Source organism: Thamnophis sirtalis, unplaced genomic scaffold (assembly GCF_051295495.1).
Source record: "Thamnophis sirtalis isolate CommonGarterSnake01/CBP01778 unplaced genomic scaffold, rThaSir2_p1.2 scaffold_7, whole genome shotgun sequence".
NCBI lineage: Eukaryota > Metazoa > Chordata > Lepidosauria > Squamata > Natricidae > Thamnophis > Thamnophis sirtalis.
In genome coordinates, this window is record NW_028261387.1 from 66343948 (window position 1) to 66364204 (window position 20257).

The following is a 20257-nucleotide window of genomic DNA, read 5'->3' on the forward strand; positions in this document are numbered from 1 at the left end:
TGTAAGCCCAGTATCTTTTTTTTTCTGTTATTGCTATTCGAATAAGATACATTTCCAAATATTATATTGGATTCGGGCTACCTCTTCATCACATGGGATAATTTAGTTCACACTACCAACGCCTATTTTCTTTGAATATTTTGCTCTCTATGCTGTTCTCATTTAATGTACATTAAAAATTGTGTCCAAACCAAACTATACGTGGAAGCTGCCACAATTAGCGCTCAGAGTTTTAGTTATATTTTTTTCCTGGATACTCCATTTCATTTTCTTCTTTCATCCTGCTACCAACATCAGCCAATATTCCACATCCTTTGAGTATTGAATAATCATACCTTTTGGGGGGTTCTACTGCCTCCCCTGTGCTTTTTCTACTAAACTTCAATTTTATCATATGCTGCTTTTTAACTTAGAATGAAATCTAAGTGACAGCCAGAAGAAAATAATCATAATACTTTAGGTAGAAGAGTTCCTACATTTTGTCATTTCTTTTTCAAAAAGAAAATAATAAAATTTGATTTTATTTCTTGGGAGCTTGGTCTACTGCCCAAAACGGAGGGGTAAGAAAAGCAGATTTACTTAGCCACAAACCACAAAGCTACATGACCAAAAGATACAGACAAAAAAAATGGGGGGGGGGGAGAAATTGGGAAGAAAGTGACAAAGGCACTGAGAGCCCTGACTCTCAAACACAGCTGGATTCAGGGGCAAGACACTAAGTGAGATCTTCTTATGGAGAATAATGGTGGCGGCAATAATTTACCAAGCCTTTATGCCAAGGAAACATAGCTCAAAAAAATAACCCCAGAGTACTTCTGGGACAGATAGTGTGAGATCCCCATTCTATCACGCTGCAAGTTTATGCCCTCCCATGTAATCTATATTCACTGGAGTTTCAGTGCTGACATTACCCTGTAGAACAGAGGTGTCAAACTCAAGACCCGCAGGCCAGATCCGGCACACGGGGTCCTTAGATCTGGCCCTCTGGGCCACCCTGGAAACAACGAAGGACCGGCCCATGGTGATTCTGCCAGCGAAAACGGAGCTCAGGAGGGTTACAGGCCATCGCAGCGAAAAACTGAGCTTGGGAGCTCGTTTTCACTGGCAAAGCCCTCAGGCACAACAGGTGCCCCAACACAAGTGACATCGAACTGGCCACGTACACCCTGACCATCCACACACACCAGCTCCAAGCTCAAACACAACACTGATGTGGCCCTCAATGAAATTGAGTTTGACACCCCTGCTGTACAATATCTGGTACAATCCAGAAGCCATTGTTCCCTCAATAGCTTTGAGTTTTCTTGATCCTAAGGCTGTAAAACGGTTCCAAACCATAGTACACTTCCATGCTTCTTGGTTGGGATGAGGTTCTTTTGTTGGAATTCAGTTTCAGTTTTGCCACATATTTTTCATTATTTCCATAAAGTACCCCTTTTGTCTCCTCGATCCACAGAACATTGTCCATTTGTGTGTGTACCCTCCAGGTGGTTGTTGGCAAAACCGAAGTGGGTGCCAATTTGCTTGCTGAAAATGCTATTCTTGATATACTTCATGAACACCATTGTTCATTTTTATACCTAAAGTGCACTCATATAAACTGACTTTAGATAATTAAGAACTTCCTACAAATCCTTTACTATAACCGTGGGATTCAGTATGATCTTCCCATTTGAAATGATTTCTGCTGGACCACTCCTGGGAAAAGTAACATTTAAAAAAAAAATACTATCTTCCTATGGATTGATGGAGGCAAAAATCTTAGGTAAGTTTTGTTACTAACAGTCTGGGTTTGAGACTTGAGCACTGCATGATGGAGTGAGCTCCCAGTCTCACCCCAGCTCCTACCAAACTAGCAGTTCAAAAGCATGCAAATGCAAGTAGATAAATAGGTACTGCTTCAGCCAGAAAATTATTGCATTCTGTATTTTCATGCTGGCCACATGATGACAGAAGTGTCTCTCAAGACAATGCAGGCTCCATCGGAGATGAGCATTGCCCCCTTGAGTCAGTCATGATTGGACGGGGAAACCTTTAATACCTTTCTAGCCTCCTGAGCACCAACCACCTTTTTCAGAGGTTTGCAGAGGCATGAGTCATTCCTCAAATCTGCATGATAAAAAGCAGGCTTCAGCCGAAATGACTGTTTGGGCTTTTTGAAAGGAAAACTTCTCAAATTCATCCCATAAATTGGAATAGCTATCTCAATTTACCCTGTTATTAATGTTAGAGCTTCTTATATATTTTCACAAGAACAGTGAATGTTGACTTTATATATATTCAATAAAGACATGATACACATTAAAGACATTTACATATATTAATAAAACTTAAATCCTGATCACACCATAGATCATAGATCTGCAGGATTGCAAATATTTCTAAAAGGTTCACAAACGTTTGCCCACAGTTGGATCTCAGAACTATTCCCCAAAGCCACACTTAGAATATGAAGAACAATTTATGGCTGTTATGGAAGTTTTTGTATATTGCCAAAGTATCAGGGAGCCTGATAGATACTAATAGGATTCCACTAGGTTTAGTGGAATTCACAGCATAGTAAAAACACCAGCCCTACCCCATACTGAAAAATAATTGCAGTAATCACATTAAACTATATGGGTTGCAGGTAGGTTTTCTAGATAAACCAGAAGAGGCTCCTGCTTGTTTTCCACCCAGCCCATTAGGGAGACACATTTGTGAGCACCTGTGTGTTCTCTTCCGTATTTCCATAAAATAAAGAGGCATCAAAGACAAAATCATATAGCTCAGAACATAAGGTGTCTGCAATGGAATGGAGGCAATGGAGATGATGTATCCTCATGAATATGTCTTTTAAGAATGGTTAGTGAAGCATTTTAGTTACTAATTTCATATGCTGCCAATCTCATGGTTCAAGGTGACTCTGGGCAGCTTATAAGGGAGGCATGCTGGCAACATGGTCAGATCAGAAGAAGAGCTCATTGATGGGAATAAAAATATGTACAATCTATCCAAAGAACAGAAAGATAAACACTCAATTTTTAGAAATTTTTATTGTAAAATAAGAAAAAATAGTGCCAGCTTTCTTAGGAAATAGATATTTAAAAGCTCAGACTAGAGGTAGATTCATTTAAATGGTGGGGGGGGGATGATTTGGACTCAAAAACCACTTTTATATTGTAGCTACTTGAAGTACCAACTATACCTTACAACTATAAATGATTATCCAGGCCTTCAGAATGTTACAAGGGCCAGAATAAAAGGGGAGTCAAAATGTTTAGCAAGCAGAAACCCATAAAGTAGCTTTGTTGCTTCACATTTAAGCATAACATACCATGACTAGATTTGCTAGCCCTGCAAACTGAATCAAAATCCTGCAGACATACTTTTTCTCATTTTTCAAATGAATGAGGCAATGAAAAATACAATTGTTTCTCCAATACGTAGATGTATGTGCTGTGGTATTTCAAAATGTCTACTTATTGCTGAAGCAGCTTTTTGGATGAGAAGCGAAACATCTTCAAAGAAAAACAGTTGCTTCAGTAAACTGGCCAAAGTCCGGTTGCTTCAGTCCAGTAGAATTTTTTAGGACCAAGACCCAAAGAATCATGTATTTTTGAACTCTAGTTCTTATCTGGATTCAGAAATTGAGAACACAATGCTTACCTTACAGAAAAGGTAATGTTGACTCAAAGTTTTTTTGCCTTTACCGTATTAATTCCCTGAAACTTTTCTAGTTATCATTCTATAAGGTAAGGATCAATAACTATTCAGATATCTCTGAACATCAACTAGACTAGAGCAAACTGCCCATCAGGATATGATCAGGGATTTGGAACAGTAGTACTTGGAGTATCACAGCTGCTAAATTTTCTCAACTTATGGAAGAGATGGCAAACACTACATTTAAGTATTATAGGATTAGCAATAGCAGTTAGACTTATATACCGCTTCATAGGGCTTTCAGCCCTCTCTAAGCGGTTTAGCATATCGCCCCCACAATCTGGGTCCTCATTTTACTCACCTCGGAAGGATGGAAGGCTGTCAACCCTGAGCCGGTGAGATTTGAACTGCTGAACTAGCAGTCAGCTGAAGTGGCCTGCAGTACTGCACTCTACCCACTGCGCCACCTCGGCTCTTATCTTATTCTAACCAAGATTAACATAGCTCAAAATTATTTGACAATTTTCCATTCACGCTGACTGGAGTGGAATGAAAGACGTAATTTAAAGGCCTTCATGGGTTGGGCTGGGTTACCTAAAGAAGAATCTTCAACGAGTTGCCCAATTCCATCAGGCAGGTTGTGCCTATAACAGGCATTCTAGAAATGTCAGCTGGCAGGGAGCAGGAGACTTGCCTTCTCTTCTACAGCCCCTGCCATCTGGAACATTCTTTCTTCAGGAATTACAATGACCAAGGCCTTGTTGGTCTTTTGTGCCTAGATCTGGGCCACTGGGAATGTGAAGGAACCTCTTTTATCTATATTAATATCCATGCCAATAATTTTACTCTGCATTCATATATATTTATTTTACATTGGTTTAAATTGTTTATGCTTTTACAATGCATGCTGCTCAGTCACTTGAGATGAGCAGCTACAGAAATCAAACCAAATTAAAAAAATAAATAAAACATACTTTGCTTCAACAAGGTTTGTACATTATGAACTTTCAAACAATCTAAGTCTTCTGTGTTATCCAGAAGACTTTATACAATACTGAATTTATTTATTTTCTATTTAAATAAGTAAACGAGAGCAGGTATAACTAATGCTAGATAAGTCTGCAAAAGCATCCTGTGAAAACAACCACAATTTGGAAAATTATGCAAGAGTCACTGATCCTGACTTTATTCAATTTATAAGGTACATCCAACATTCATTACAGCTCAGGTGCTATTTAAGTCATTTAAAAAAAACGACTTTAGACTTTTCTATTCTTAAAAACCTATGGAGAAAATATAAAAATTAATTTCCTGGCACTCAGTTGAATGTCAATTTACATACAAATTATAATTCCAACAAAGATTCTAGACTCAACTTTAGTTGAAGTATCACAGTTAACACCCATTAACCAAATACCTTTCAATATTGATAACAAGGGTTATTAAGATAAATCAGAAATCTTCAAACAGTAGTGAAAAGGCACTCCTCCTTAAATCTTGCAAATGTTTTAGAGTTTTAAATTCAAAAGCATCACATTTTTAAAATATACAAGCAGGCAAAGAAATATAAGGATCCTGCTAGATCATAATGAAGTTTTATGTAATCCAGCCCAATTCGCCTCACTGGATAACTGAGGAATTCTATATACAGGATATGAGGCAAAACTCCTGTCCAGTTGACCCTGGTGAGGTCATGTAATTGTCATAAAAACTGCCTGCTCTATGGGCTTAACTTTAAACATCAATTTGGCAATCTGTAATCATATTTGGTAATGATGAATACTATGTACTATGAGTACACTTTCCTCAGTCTTTCAAATTAATCAGCTGACTCCAGATTCTATAATTCTTTAACTAGACACACACACAGTATTTGCAAAAAAGAATGAGATAGGTATTAATAACTTTATTGCAATCTCTTTTCTAATTATTTCATAACTTCTTCACAGAAGGAAAGTAATTTTTACACATATACCCACCACCACATCAAGATTCATTTTTAGTATTCACCAGTTAAATCCTCATTCCACACATTAAGTATCTAAACAGCTTATATGGCCACTTATTTTGCATCCGCAATTCTGGGCAGCTAACATGAACAAAAAAATTAAAACAAAATAACAAATTATTATTTTTCTTGTTGCCTTGCCTTGTCTTACATCACTCTAAACTTTGTGGGGGGGAAATAGTATTTGCCATTTAAATTCCAATTTATCCAATGCAGACCCGTGCTTGTATGAGCCCTTTTGTTTAAACCACTCACCAATAACTGGTGTCACCATCAAATCTGAGCCCACGCTGTTCAGCATCAGCTCCAATAAAGATTATCTTCATAATATTCAATTGCAAAACTTGTCCACTTATTTCTATTCCCACGTCCTTGGTCAAAAATTCCAAATGCTAAAGCCCCATGTCCTCTTAGTCAATGATTTTTGTAATTTATCCAAAGCCCCTTTTGAAAGATCCCAATGAATACAATAACCTTCTTAAATAATTCTGCTTTAAGGCCTGAAAAAACTGACAAAATGGATACCAACTACTGCATGAAGATCACCAAACTTTCTGACAGCTTGGTTTCTGGGTCATTCCTGAAATTGGTGAATACTCTGATAGGAAGAACATACAATGGGTATCCTTTTCCAAAACTTAAAGTACAATGCGGGGGGGGGGGGGGGGGGCAGAATGTAAGATTATTAAAGTTTTAATAGCTGCGCTTTTTCTAACGTTTGTGTTTTCATTTAAATGGGTAATACATACATAATTCATTTTTACAATTTAAAGATTTAACTTTCTTAGTACAGTACTGAAAGCTAGCATTACAAAAACTCTAAATAGGTTATGGCAATGATAATGTGCATTTACACTGCAATGTTTTCTCAAAATTACATGCATTAATATGGCATCTTGATATATTTTAATAATTTTTATTAGACCAATGCACAAAGTGAACACCAAAATGCAAAGGAAAGCTGGCTACAGACAGCTAACCTAAACCCAATTAATACAAATCTCACATTTATCTGTGGGATTTGTCCCTTGTAACCAGACAATGAAATTCTTATATGCATGGAGATATTCAACTGGGAGAACCTATTTGTGATTTAATATTCTATGATATGTTCCATTACATTAATTCAACTGTGCCCATTTCTTTTACAATACACTTAATTAGGACAACAAATGATTTTATAACACAATTGGCCATGACGCTTGCATGAATTCATACTATTGTTAACAGAGAAACCAAAAAATTCAAATGAAAGAGTCACTGTTATAATAACTTTAATTTTTCTTGCATTTTACAGAATTCTATGAACAGATTAAAAAGCACCTCCCTTCTCATCACTTGACAGTTGGTAAAATATTCAGTTAGCAAGTGCCAACAGCTTGAGGATCTGATCTTGCAAGAATCTCACAGACCAACCCAAAGCAAAGCAGCTTTTACTATCTTGTTTTTAATACATCGGAAATCCATTCATTCAGGTTGTAAGCCTGTCCAGCCACTTGCACCCAAAATTCAGGGTCAACCAGCCAACTAGTTAGCTTTGGCACGGAGCTGCGCTCTCTTGCCTGTGACAGCCTGGAAACCAGTTTTAATGCTGGCAACAGAACAGCGCGAATGGCAAGTCTCACACTGCAAAAAATATAATCTGGTGTCCTTCTGCAAGATTGTGTCTGGTGACCGACATGTATGACAGGTGACATATTCCTCTGTGGGAACAATTAAATAAGTTATATTAGCAATAAGAAATTATAAACAAATAGTAAACACATTTTTTATCCACTATACATTTATCATTTACATGATCAGGTAATTATCGAAACCAACTGCAAACTTACTAGACTACAAAACATAAAAGTAGTAAACAGAGTATTTATCTCTTTCATTGCAAGGTTTAACACCCCTTAAAATATACATTTTTCTGCCCATTTACTGCATGCACCTCTATATCACACAAAAGAAGTAGAATGTTTTGCAAGCAGCTTACAAGATGGGAGAATTGACTTTTGGCTTTGGCAGATACAAAAGTATTACTGTATTAACAACTGTATTAACAGTCAACCTTTTTTCAATCTAGCACAGAATTGTGAAAGGAAACATCAACATGGTTCACTGTTAACATCTGTCTGTTCAGGATTAAAATCTAACCATTCTATTAGCTTTTTTCACTAAGTTTACATCACTGTCCATACTGTACAAAATAAGCATTCTAAATGATCAGCAACATTTGCCAGACTTCCTTTTCAATATCCCATTATTCAGTCTTCTGTATTAGAGATGTTTGAGATCTTTAATAGTGCACCTCTATAATCTTTCAATAAGAGCTGACAATAGAACATGGAAATAACCACATAACTTTTATATCCTTCAATTCAATTGCTTCCATGCGGTAACATTACATTTTGTTACCTCTTGGAAACAAAAAATACTATTACATCAACTAAAACCAGAATGAATAATTTTTAGTATATAACCAAAAATGTGCATTTTCCCACACAAACATGACTATCCAAACATTCATTTTATAATTTTTCTATATGCCACCTCATCAAAGATATAGCAGGTAATTCCTCAAAATGATGCTTCTGGTTATACTGTAGCACTTTTTCCTTTTTGACAACCAGCAAAAATAAGGTACTTTCAGAAGATTTTAATGAAACTACAAGATGATAATTTTGGCACTACTAATAGTTATGTAAGAAACAAGATTAAAATTTTTTAATGAAGCAGCATAAATCAGCAATTATAGAATACACTTACTGATATATCTTCTCAAGACATTTTCTATCTGTTTTTGTTGGAATCTTCCTTTGATTACAAGTTGGTTGTTGCCATCTATTGAACCACTGAATAAAATAAAAATATTAAAATTAGAATTGCAAATTTTCAACGACACAAAGGCTTCAAAGTTTCCAAAATGCTCACCACAATACATGCAAATCTTTGTTCAAAGGCTCTTCATTTACGGCAATCTTTTATCAGATGGTGAAGCTAAGCACATTCCTAAAGACTGATAACTTTATAACCAAAATAGGGCTACACAAAAATATGCCAGTCTAGTGTAGTGTTATAAAGGCACAAACCAGAAATTGTAAAACTAAGAATTCCAGTTCTGCCCCAGGCATGAAGCCAGTTGGATGACTCTGGGCCAGTAATTCTGTCATATCCCTAGGAAGCAAGCAATGACAAACTACTTACAAAAATGTTGCTACAAAAACTGCAAGGACTTGCCCAGGAGTCAAGACTGACTCAACAGCGCACACGCACACACACACACACACGTTAATATCCTTGGCACATCCTATAGATTTTGTGGAAATACAACAGCTATTTTCTTTTAAATGCTTTTGGCGAGCTAAAAGAACAGGTAAAAAAAATGCTATAGGCATGTGTTGCCTTCTAGGGAAAAAAGCACAACAGAAAACCCAGTAGTCAGAGGAGACCATCTATGATAGAAATGGAACAGAGTAATAAAAGAGAATAAATGCAACATCTATGTATCCTTCTTATCCCCACATTGCAGACTAAGCCAAAAAAGTGGCCGTTGCAGACAAGAATGGCAATCAGTAGTGCTAGCAGAATGTTGCTGACTGATAACTTAAAAGTGTACAAAAGTTGTGAAGGTTAGAAGTGGTATCCAAGTTAATCTGGGTTCCTGATCAGAAAGCTTTTATATCTTATAAGTTAAAGCAAAATAGTTTTTCTTTAAACTTTTCCCTAAGGCCACTTAGGGAAATTGTTATATTTTTCAAAAGTTTGAATACTTGTATACAAATGTATGTGTATCAGTATTGTGTATGTATGTTTTGCATTAGAAAGATGTAAGTTCAAGCCATAATTCCTTTATTATTTTGAACTTCTCAGTCAGAGACTCCCATTACACATAGACACATCAAGGGAAAACTGTAACATTAAACAGTCAGCCTCTACTTGACCACAACTAACCCTATACTGCAAAAAAGAGATTGAATTAATATATCAGTCAACTAGGTAATAAACAGTAGGCTCTAGAAGGACGTTATCTACACCAGACAAACTCAGCAAAAGTGGACATTTAGAGCTAAGAGTGGGAACCAGAACTTTCATTTTGTGAGAAAAATCTACAGCAGGAATTATATCCGATTTTAATATGCAATCACTTTATGTATAGATAACTGGTTATTTGGTAAGTATCTCGTGAAATTTGACTTTCAGCATTTAAATATTAGCAATATTACAATAATCAATCAAGGGTGGGTTGGAAACTTAATGTACAAATAAATATATGAAGGGAAGCTGGTGAAAAATTCCATTTCCTTAAAGTTTAAATTTTTAAAAAGTACAAAAATAGTTATTTCTAATATAGAGACTTCCTTTAGATTTTCACCCCTGAAGATTTGGTGAAGGTCTTTTCACCTTCTGAAGGTGAAGTCCATTCTGAACGTCTTCCAAGGTTTCTATATGTACATAAGAATGTGGAAAAGAAACCACTTGTCAAGAATTCATCAAAGCAGTAGCATCAAATATTTAGGAAGGCACAGCTGCCTTGATGAGTGGCACTTGGCTGAAAAAAAAGTTCCACCTGAATTATTTGCAGTTTTATTAAAAACACAAAACCTACAAGTTGTACATTAAATTCTATAACATTATATAATCATTGAACCACAAGTGACTTAAACCAATTTTTAAAATGTCTTACATCAACACTGTTATTTTTGAAACAATCAACTTGTTGCAGAGATGTCATAATCTTTGTACAAAGGCTATTATCAAAAATTTAGAAATATTCATGAAGAATAAATATCACAGACACCACTAAGTTTGAAGTACTTACCTTGTACCCAATTCTGCCAGTAAAAAAGCCAAGAGATGTTTAGGTTGACGATGTAATCTAAAAGTAAGGAAGTTTATCTAGTTACCAAAAGAACAAATACTTAATTGTACTTAAATACTTACATCTCTTTTATTATCATAGTGTAGCATCTGGCATGTGCAATGCCAATACAAATAACTGATTTTTTTAAAGGATGTCTTTTTAGTATATTTGAAGAAGATAAAATAGGAGTTAGTAAAAAGAAAGTAAGGATAGCTTAGGCCACCACACAAGATAATAACCTCAAGGGAAGCATATTAAATGTGTTCATAAACTCTGAGGTAGCAAAATGATATATTTATCTAATATCAAATATGGCAATGCAATGTAAGTTACAATAGCACATTTTGTTTATCTAAAGAAAACTGTTTGCAGTAATGTTTCACATGAATGATATATAGACTTCCAGTAAATGATTTACACAAGTCAGAACTGAACTGTCTGGGGCTTCACATGTTTGAAATGTCATCTCAACAAACTAGGTACAGTTTACAAATGACAATGAATAGATTTCTATCTCAGAGTAAGTAAAAACCAAACAAAACACCTGATGCCAGTACCATTATAAAAATATCCAGCTATTATACAGATAACCCTCAGGGCCACTATTGTCAGAAATTATGATGGCCATTAAGGACATGATTGTGTCACTTAGAACTCTTTGATCCCAACTTAGAAAATAACTTTATTTCAAAATGATAATGCTCTTATCTACTTTGCTGAAAGTATTCAAGCATTTAACTAAATGTTTGCATGCAAGCTAGCCTCAATTCCAATAGCTCATTATACCTTGACTCTCCCAAGCTTTAGATGTTGAGTCTACAGGTCTGAAGAAAAACTGTTAAGGATGTAGCTAAGAAATCAGTATTTCCTGGTAGCTATTATTTTATATTAGTTTATTATTATTCCTCTTAATTAATCATTATTCTGTTGGTTCCAAAACACTTCCAGTTATTAGCCCAATCTAACTAGGAATTTTCCTAGTACAAATGAACAGGAATTTCACAAAAGCAGATAAACCATATTCACTTCACTAGATTGGCTAAAAAGAATTCCCAGTTGATCATTTAATGAATCATGTACGCATGAAACAGTCATTTCAGAATAAGATATTATCTGCACTTGCAGATGTATAACTGTTTTGTCTATGTAAACTTACAGTTCATAACTGAACAATAGCAATAACACAATTCCTTGACCCCAACTTTTACTAATTCCTGTCCCAAACTGCAATATAACAAAACTTACAGTTTACAGATATCTGTGAAGTTAACAAATGATGTTTTCTTTGTTCCTACTCTTACAACCTGGGGAGGTTTCATAACAAATTTTCTTTTTTCACCAGCTACCATATCAGGATTTTTTTCCCTCATGATGTTAAATACACGATTCAGCAACTGCGAGGAATAAAAAAGAATATAAAAAATCAATTAATATTGATTAACATACAAATTAATACTAGTACATTCATGTTTTATTGAATTTATTTACCTGAGGAAAAAAGCATAAAATTTTCTCTGAATTAGAAAAGTTAGCATAGTAAGCTTTAAAAAATTCTCCTCCTCTACAAATTGTTTTATTTAAAATACGCATATTCTACTCAGAATTCCAAAATCCTGAGGCAGAATAAAAAATTCAATCTAAGATAATAACTAAACTGTATTTCTCTTCATTTCAGTATAAATCCAAAGCAATATTTAAACTCAGATTATATTATGATCCCCACAGATTATAATAAAAGACCAATAGATGGATTGGTTAAAAGGTGTGAAAAGTATTTACCTCATCATATGTGTAATCTCTTTCCGAGCCTGCCCATGCAGGTCCTGACAGAGAGTTAAAAGAGATTCCATCATCTTTATTGCTGTCACCATCCAAATCTGCAATTACAAACATTATTTCAGACCCCATCAATTTCCATTCCACAATGTGCACAGAATATTTTTATGTGACATGTACACATGTATTTTTGACCAGAATCTCCTACATTAGACCCTTTGCTAAATGAGGAGATACTGGGAGGAAAGGGAAAGTTAATCCAAATAGTATTAAGAATAAGGTGAGGCATAACATTTGGAAAGGCAAATTTATCTTTCCTCTCTTTACACCTAAGTGTTAGAAGTTTCCAAATATGTTCAAATAGAAAATATCCTTATCCTTTATCAAACAAAATTTAATACCTGTTTGAGTTTAAGAATGTACTTTTGGTTCTTATTTAGTTGGTGGTGCCCATGATATCTGAATGAGTACACAGGCATGAGATCTGAGCTTTCCAAATTGATTACAACTATGAAACGGATGGTTAATAAAATATATTGTACTGGTTTACAATGCTATATAAGGTCTTTTTGAAAATGGAAAACCATAAATCACAGATTTATTGGAATACCCATACAGAATTATGTTGCTCTAAAACTGTCCCCACACCTTTCAAATACTTTCAAGTATTGTTTTGGATTTTGAAAAGGCAAATGGGAGAGATATGGAGATCGGGACCAAAGAGAACAAAGAATGAAAAGGACTACATAACTAGAGATTAGAGAGCTTAAAGTCTAATTGAAGCACTCATTTATTGGAGTCACAAATTAAATTGCTGTGGCTAATGCAATGTAGAAGACACTGTAGCACCCTATTGTGGCACCCTGTACAGTAACATCAGTGAAAATGGTCAATGTTATATTAGACCAAAGTTTTCTCTACACCACTGGAGCATTTGACAGAATGCTAATAGCTGCAATAGCTTGTCTTCCACCCTGACTATAAAATCAAAATATAGTTACATTTTTTGTACCAACCTTCAGCATGATCAACTTTGACCAATAGTAAGAGACCACCAAAAAAAATTACCTTCCTCTTTATCTAATTCTTCAACCTCCTCTGTAAACTTTGCCGTCTTTCTTTTTTTCTTCTTTCCTAACATGATATCAAGGTCCTCATCTTGTTCTACTGTTTCTTGTACATCACTCTCAATTTTTAGGTCCTTGAGAACAATTGGTAGGGTAGGGAAGAGGAAAAAGAAACAAAATTAATGATACAAACAGCAAACATAAAATAATGTGCAATAATTTAAAATATGCACCTCTCTGTTGATCATGACAACAATCAACTAATTCAGAGGTCACCTATGAAGCAAAAGTCTAGGTGATGTATTAAAATGTCTTTAATATAATTTTGGTTTTTTACTGATCATATACAGTAGCACATTTCTTCTTTTTTTAAGCAGCAAGTACAATATACAGTTATTTGGGGCTGGGGGCGAACCTAAATCTTACATTAGTAAGATGAAGACACAAACATGCCCTTTAACCCTGTGTCAACTGACCTTCAGTCCCTCTTCAGTTTCATCAACATCAAATATCTTTTTTGCTTTTTTCTTCTTTTTCTTCTGATTAAAGAAGGTTAAGACATCTAAATCTTTTGATGCATCTGAAATGGAAAGGCAGCACATTACTAACATTCAGATTATTTTATGATTTGAGTATGGAAGAAACATGCCTGAATATATTTATCAAGAAATTTAAGCAAGCTTGTGACAATGAAGTTAGACAACTTCAATAGTAGAACACATGAGAAAAATGAAAAACTAAATTAGACTATTTCAATAATGTATAAAATGTTGATTTAGACTTTTGCACATTATATCTAGTAGATCTCTATAACTAAGGATGTAATAACTGAGAAGCAAGCTATAACAATTAGTTCCCAATATAAACACGACAGTCTGTATTTTTTCAGACATGCTTATCACAAAATCCTTGCGTTTACAACTTTTAATTCAATGCCTTATTGGCCTTAACAGTAATAAGTCAGAGAGAAAAACATAATTATTTTAAAGCCAGACTATAAAATAAAAATAATTCTTTATTTGTATTTATTTAATTAATTTATATGCCACCCATCTTGTTAGTCAAAGCTTCCTTTACTTAATTTCTCATGAAATTTAATCATGGAACACAAAAATGTAAATAAAGAGTCCAATTTTAAAATGTTAACAGTTGGCTCATACTAATGAACTAAAAAACATAGCTAGCAATCTGTTTAATATTTTATATGAAACAAAGCAAACCATTAAACTACAGCTGTATGAGATAATATGTGCTTCAAACTGTATGTTTCAGGCAGTTTGAAGACATACACTGCAATTGTAAATTTTAAATGACCTTCTCTCCATGAAAGTCAAGCCAGCAACACAAAGTTATTCATTTCTATCTTCCATGGATAATAGTAAGAGAGCAACATGTTCACAGCCAGCTAGTGAGCAAAGTCTGAATGCATTTTCCAAACATTTTATTGGGTATTCTGCTGCTTAATATATGGGCTTCTCTAGAAAACTGGTAAAAAACACAAATTAAATGTTGCATCTTTATAAGCATGTTTTCTTGAGAAAAATAAAAAAGAAACAGAAAACAGGATTTCTAGTAGATATATAATAACTTACCTTTCTTTCTGAAGTCCTCTTCATCAGCTTCTATATCTTTGTCTTCCGCTGGTTCTGGCTCTACTTCTTTTGTTTCTAATAGTTGTGTCTCTTCTGTTTGTGCATCACCACCTTCTTCATCAAGCATAAAAGGCTTCTTTTTCTTCTTCTTCTTCTTGCTCATAGTAGGGTCGAAGATCATCTGCAAGAAACAACAGTATTTTCTTAACAAAAATTTGCAACCAAATAATATCCTCCAGATTTGTAAGTATACATATAAATATAAACATTAGATTATCAATCAAACACAACATAATAAATGGGTTTATCAAATAAGATCTCTACCATGCCGTATGTACAGAATACAATGCCGTATGTACAGAATACAATGCCGTATGTACAGAAATAACTGAAAACTTAATATAGGAAAAATAGAAAAGTTTTCATAACTTAAACAGTGATATAATCTACACAACCCAACACACCAAGATTGGTTTCCCAGCAATTTAAAGATCTATTAGTTTTAACAATTGTTAATAATTCTACCAAAACATATGTAGCTTTTTAGGCACCCTTTGCTAAGTTCCAGAAGGAATAGCAACTTCTGGTATTCAAGTATTAGGTAGTAATTTGTGCTTCTCACACTAAATCATTACGGTAATCTGAAAATAAACACAACTTCATCTCAATTATCAAACTGTTCATATAACCACAAAACTATTGTAGTTTTGAATCCTGTAGAACAAGAATAATCTGATATTATGGACTTATGCACCAAACTCATTCTGGACAGTCTTCCAAAAATTCAGATCAAATGTTGAAGGCAATCCAATACCTGTGTATTCTAGCTGAAAACTGCAATCCCATGCTTATTTTTCAGTAAATTACACTGAATGGAGTGGGATTTTTTGCTAGAAAACATATATTTGTGCCAAACCTATCTAGATCTCTCAATTTTTCACACTCCCATACAGAAAACAAAGTTTTGTTTATGAAGATCGTCATCTAAACCAGTGGCTCCCAGCTTTTTTTTGGTCATGCCCCATCTAAGCATCTCTAAAATACTAATGCAACCCCCACCCCCCACATATAATCCTTTCTTTACTCAAAAAGTGAATTCTACTCACACAGAGGAATCCTAAAAGGTCATTAACTTGGTTTAAAGAGGGTTCAAATTGCCCCCATTAAAAACCAAATTCCCCCCTGTGGGGCATGGACCCTACTTTGGGAACCACTGGTCTAAACTATTACAAGCTTAATTATAATGCTCTACATCTGAGAGTAGTAATATAATGGAATCACACCGCATGAACAGGTTATACAGGACTTTTAAAAACAATCTTTCCTTTAAAGGCATCTCCAAACATACAAACATATTAATTTACTTTTAAAGACAAGAAACTAAGTCTTTGAATGCATTTAATATTAGAAACTAGCTTTAATATTCTTTTTGTAGACAACAAAAAACATCTCAAAAATCAACTTAAACAGTAGTTAACTGTCCACTTAATGCAGAGACAGGCACTTGTCTAAAATCAAAGGGCATAAATGTAATATTGAGATAATTTTGCTGGATCTCTCAAAATATCATCCAAGTTGATGCAGCTATCACAAAATACTTTTTTCTCCGAAAGGAAGCTGGAGACTAGCACTCTCTTGTATTCCAGTCTCCTTTTGATATTTAAAATTAAAACAATCTGTTAAAAGTTAGGTAGGTGATTAACCTGATTAACACCAAGTATCCACAAGCATCAGAATGACCATCCCTGATTTAATGTCTCTTTAATATCTAGTAAAGCATTACTATTGAAATATCTGCAGTTCTGAAGAGATATGTATTTTTTCACCACACACAGATTAAACCTATCCTAATAATATCAACAGTGGTCAAGATAGGATAACAAATATCCAGTGAGCCAGTCAATAAATTGGACTATAGAACAGGAAGGAATTCTTCACATGTCCCAATGTTGTTTAAATTGGTAAACTTTTTAAAACAGATAATGGGGCATGAAAGCTTCAGGCAGGAGAAAAGACAAAATACCCATACATTCATTACCTTCAGTTGGTATAATACAATCACATTTTCATCTCATGTAAAGTACTTTGTTATACCAAGATGAAATTAAATTTCTTTTGGCTGGAGAGAAAACCAAATTTCTACATTTTGGACTTATGATTCATATGCCACCAAACAGTTGTAAACAAAGAAAAAAACATGTGTCTATTCCTGAATTCATAATATTTCAAATAAGATTATGTTCATCGTTACATATGGAATACAGATCTATACGGACAATACTGGCACAAACCACATTATTTAATGACTTTAAAAAATTAAATACATTTATAGCCATCTTAACTGCACCAGTATAACTGACATTTTGTTATTATTAAATCATTTATTTTATGGAGAACAGAAAAGTTCTAAATATTTGGAAATCTATCTTGTTTTTCATCCTTCTGCAGGCATTATTTTTAGGAATAATTATTCCTAAAAACCCTTATTTTACATCTGTTTTCCAAGTGTTTCTGTTATAAAGAGGGACCCTAAAATGAATCATTCCACCAACCAAACTGAATCAGAAACCAATCATGCATAATTTTAATAATTCACTGGGAGTTGACAATATGAACTGACAGTTGAATAATAGCTTATTCTAGGGGTTTGGATTTTTATCTAATCAAACTTGCTTAGGCAAAGCAACTGCCAAATCTCACTCTTGCTTTATGGCATGCCTTCAGTGAAAAGTCGCAGTAACAAAGTTTGTGACATGCAGATTAAATTTTAATGATCAAAAGTGGTGTATTTATTTTCCAAATCCAAACCTGAAATGAAATTAGTTCAATTCACAGCAAAGCACATGAAGTCATTTTATGGAGTAGCAATACCATAAAGTTTGACAACACCAGCTTTATAAATAATGTAGAGGTCTACTCAAATTGGTTTTATATTCTAATCTATTACTAATTCATATTCCATATTGCCCAGAATTTCTCAAGGGCTGAAAGATAAAACAATTTTCCCTCTGCAAAACAAGTCTCCACATTTAAGAATTGAAACATATTTTCAAAAACAGGAAGAAATTGATTCACATACTTCTTAAGAGGAATATTTTCAAGGATCATGGCAAAGGCTTCCAAATATAAAATTCCTTTTAATTTAAAAATGAGGCATTTTCCCTTTAAATAGGAAAGCCAAGCAGGCTTTTGCTCAGGTATCAGTAGATCTTTAGAAATCATCAGAGCACTCAGGCTGAATATGATTCTGGTGGAATATTAGGATTATTCTGCCCATAAAATATTCTAGGGAGTTCAAAATTACGTTATTAATTTAAATGTATTGGGTCACCCAACTCTAATGGAGCCACAGCTTCTCCTGGATATATTAATAATGTGAGGTGTCTTGATGCTCCTTCTAGAGGTCTGAAAAATTATCAACAATTACTCTGGAATAAAAAGAGACACCAGAGTGCTTGCAAGCACAGATTCAGTCTTCTACTGAATCTGAAAGCACCGCTTCGGTTATTACAAATTTGAGACGTTTTGAATAGACACCAAATCGAGCCGCTAGACTAGCAGCAACCTCATAGGGATCCTTTTAAGACTGGAACCCAAAAGCGAAGATTTCCGAGCCAAACACGCCATACCCAAAAATCAACATTTCATCAGGCAGTGTAGCAGGGAAGACGCTCCTCCATTCAAAGCACGTTAGATGCATCCCGCAACCGTGTCTGTCGTATTGCCTTTTTAAAAACAGCGGGCGGGGGGGGGGGTAATATAAAACTTTCCTGCTTTCTCAAATAAACCGCAGTGGGAAGGAGGTGGCATTGACCGCGGGAAAGGGGGTTAATGGATGGCTCCCTTAATTAAACGGGGAAGAGCGGCCAAGGACAAAGGAGAAGTTTCCCTCAAAAACTGCTCAGGTGAAAAATAAGCCTGGCTCCTAAATGTACCACATAGACTGGGAGAAGGGAGATGGCTTTGCTCAGGGAAGCCAATTCAACCGGGCTCTCATCAGAGTGCGGGCAGGCCTCAGGCCCGACTCCTCACATGGCGGCGGCCACAGCCCCAGCCTCACGCCGCCGCCCCAGGCCTGTGCACCTCTCTTGTCCTCACCTCGTCTCCCGACATGGCGACGGCTCTCCCTGACCGTCAATGGAGAAACTTAGAAGCGCCCGTTTGGGGGGGGGAGGGAAAAAACCCCACAACGCCGCCCAGGAAGTCAATCGCTCCGGCTCGTTCGCTCAACCGGTCCTGCTCGCCTAGCCGCCGCCGCGCTCAGCTCTTGCATCAGCAGCAAGGGAGGAGGAGACAGAGAACAGCGTGTTTGTCCCGGATGGGAGCATGCGCCGCAAGCCCTTCTTCAAGGCTCTCGGGAACTGTAGTCTCACTTTTGCGCACGCGCAACAGCGACGGAGCTGGGTGGAATCCTGACCGCAACATGTGCAGTTTTGAGGAATAGGGAATGTGAAGCTGGTGAGATCACGGGGAGAGGGGGGGGGGAAGAGGCGGGCTCGCTTGAGCACGTCTCTTCCACACAAGTGGCTCCAGTGATTGGTGGAGTGCCTGATCCTTTACAGTTACGCTCTTTACGCAAGGGCTGCGTAGTTTCCCTCTTTCACAAAAGGCAGGAGACTAGGGGGCGCTACGAAAGCGCCCGAGCCTCGCTTTTGTTCCGTCCCTTTTGGAGGGAAAAATGTGTGATTTCTAGCTGTGCTTTTAATACATCTACAGCTTTCTTATTATTATGAAAACTAAGATTGAGTTTATACTTGGCACTTGTGGGAGTGTTTTAAAAGTTTGAAATCCAATAGGAACGTTTGGCTACACTCCCTCCTTAAAGTAGTGAAATTCTCTTCTGAATAGGGCTGTCCCTTTGCTGATTATGTCTACATTGGTTTCTTTTTCTTTTTACTATAATTTTATTAAGATTTTAATCGTCATGAAAACTAACAATTCTAATATTTAGAATAAAACAAAGCCAAAACTGTAAAAAGAAAGGAAAGAATATAAAGAAGTAACTTCTGATTTTCTTTACAGCATTTAAAAGCATAAATTTATCTCTTAGTCTAAGTTTACAAGATAACTTCCATTTTTATTTTATTTTTTCAAACATCAAAACCAGGGGTTATAATTTCATTTTTCTGATTCATGTAAAAAATTTGTAGGAGGTTTCTTGTCAATAGTAAACTTTTAATGTCTTTTTTTCTGATCAAATATGTCAATTTGGCCATTTTGACGACTCCCCTCACCTTCACTGTACATTCCTCCATTGTGGCTAATATTGAATCTTTTCCCCTTTGCACATATCTTGCTGCAGTTCTATATTTTTAAAAAA

General features: G+C 35.5%; 1 protein-coding gene across 2 annotated transcripts; it reads right to left on the reverse strand.

Annotated features, from left to right (window-relative positions):
- Positions 1 to 6910: 6910 nt before the first annotated feature.
- Positions 6911 to 19229, reverse strand: EIF2S2 (eukaryotic translation initiation factor 2 subunit beta). Of its 2 annotated transcripts, XM_014053149.2 has the most exons (9): positions 19036 to 19225; positions 14938 to 15118; positions 13822 to 13925; positions 13347 to 13479; positions 12282 to 12379; positions 11748 to 11896; positions 10461 to 10517; positions 8408 to 8493; positions 6911 to 7356 (listed from the first exon to the last, which is right to left on the reverse strand). In XM_014053149.2, exons 1-9 carry the CDS (start codon positions 19048 to 19050, stop codon positions 7181 to 7183), a joined length of 999 nt encoding a protein of 332 aa, XP_013908624.2. In that variant the 5' UTR covers positions 19051 to 19225; the 3' UTR covers positions 6911 to 7180. The 2 variants fall into 2 exon arrangements, with proteins under 2 accessions (XP_013908624.2, XP_087576458.1); XM_087720332.1 differs by lacking the exons at positions 6911 to 7356; positions 8408 to 8493 and adding an exon at positions 9963 to 10083 and having other exon boundaries at positions 19036 to 19229.
- Positions 19230 to 20257: the final 1028 nt, after the last annotated feature.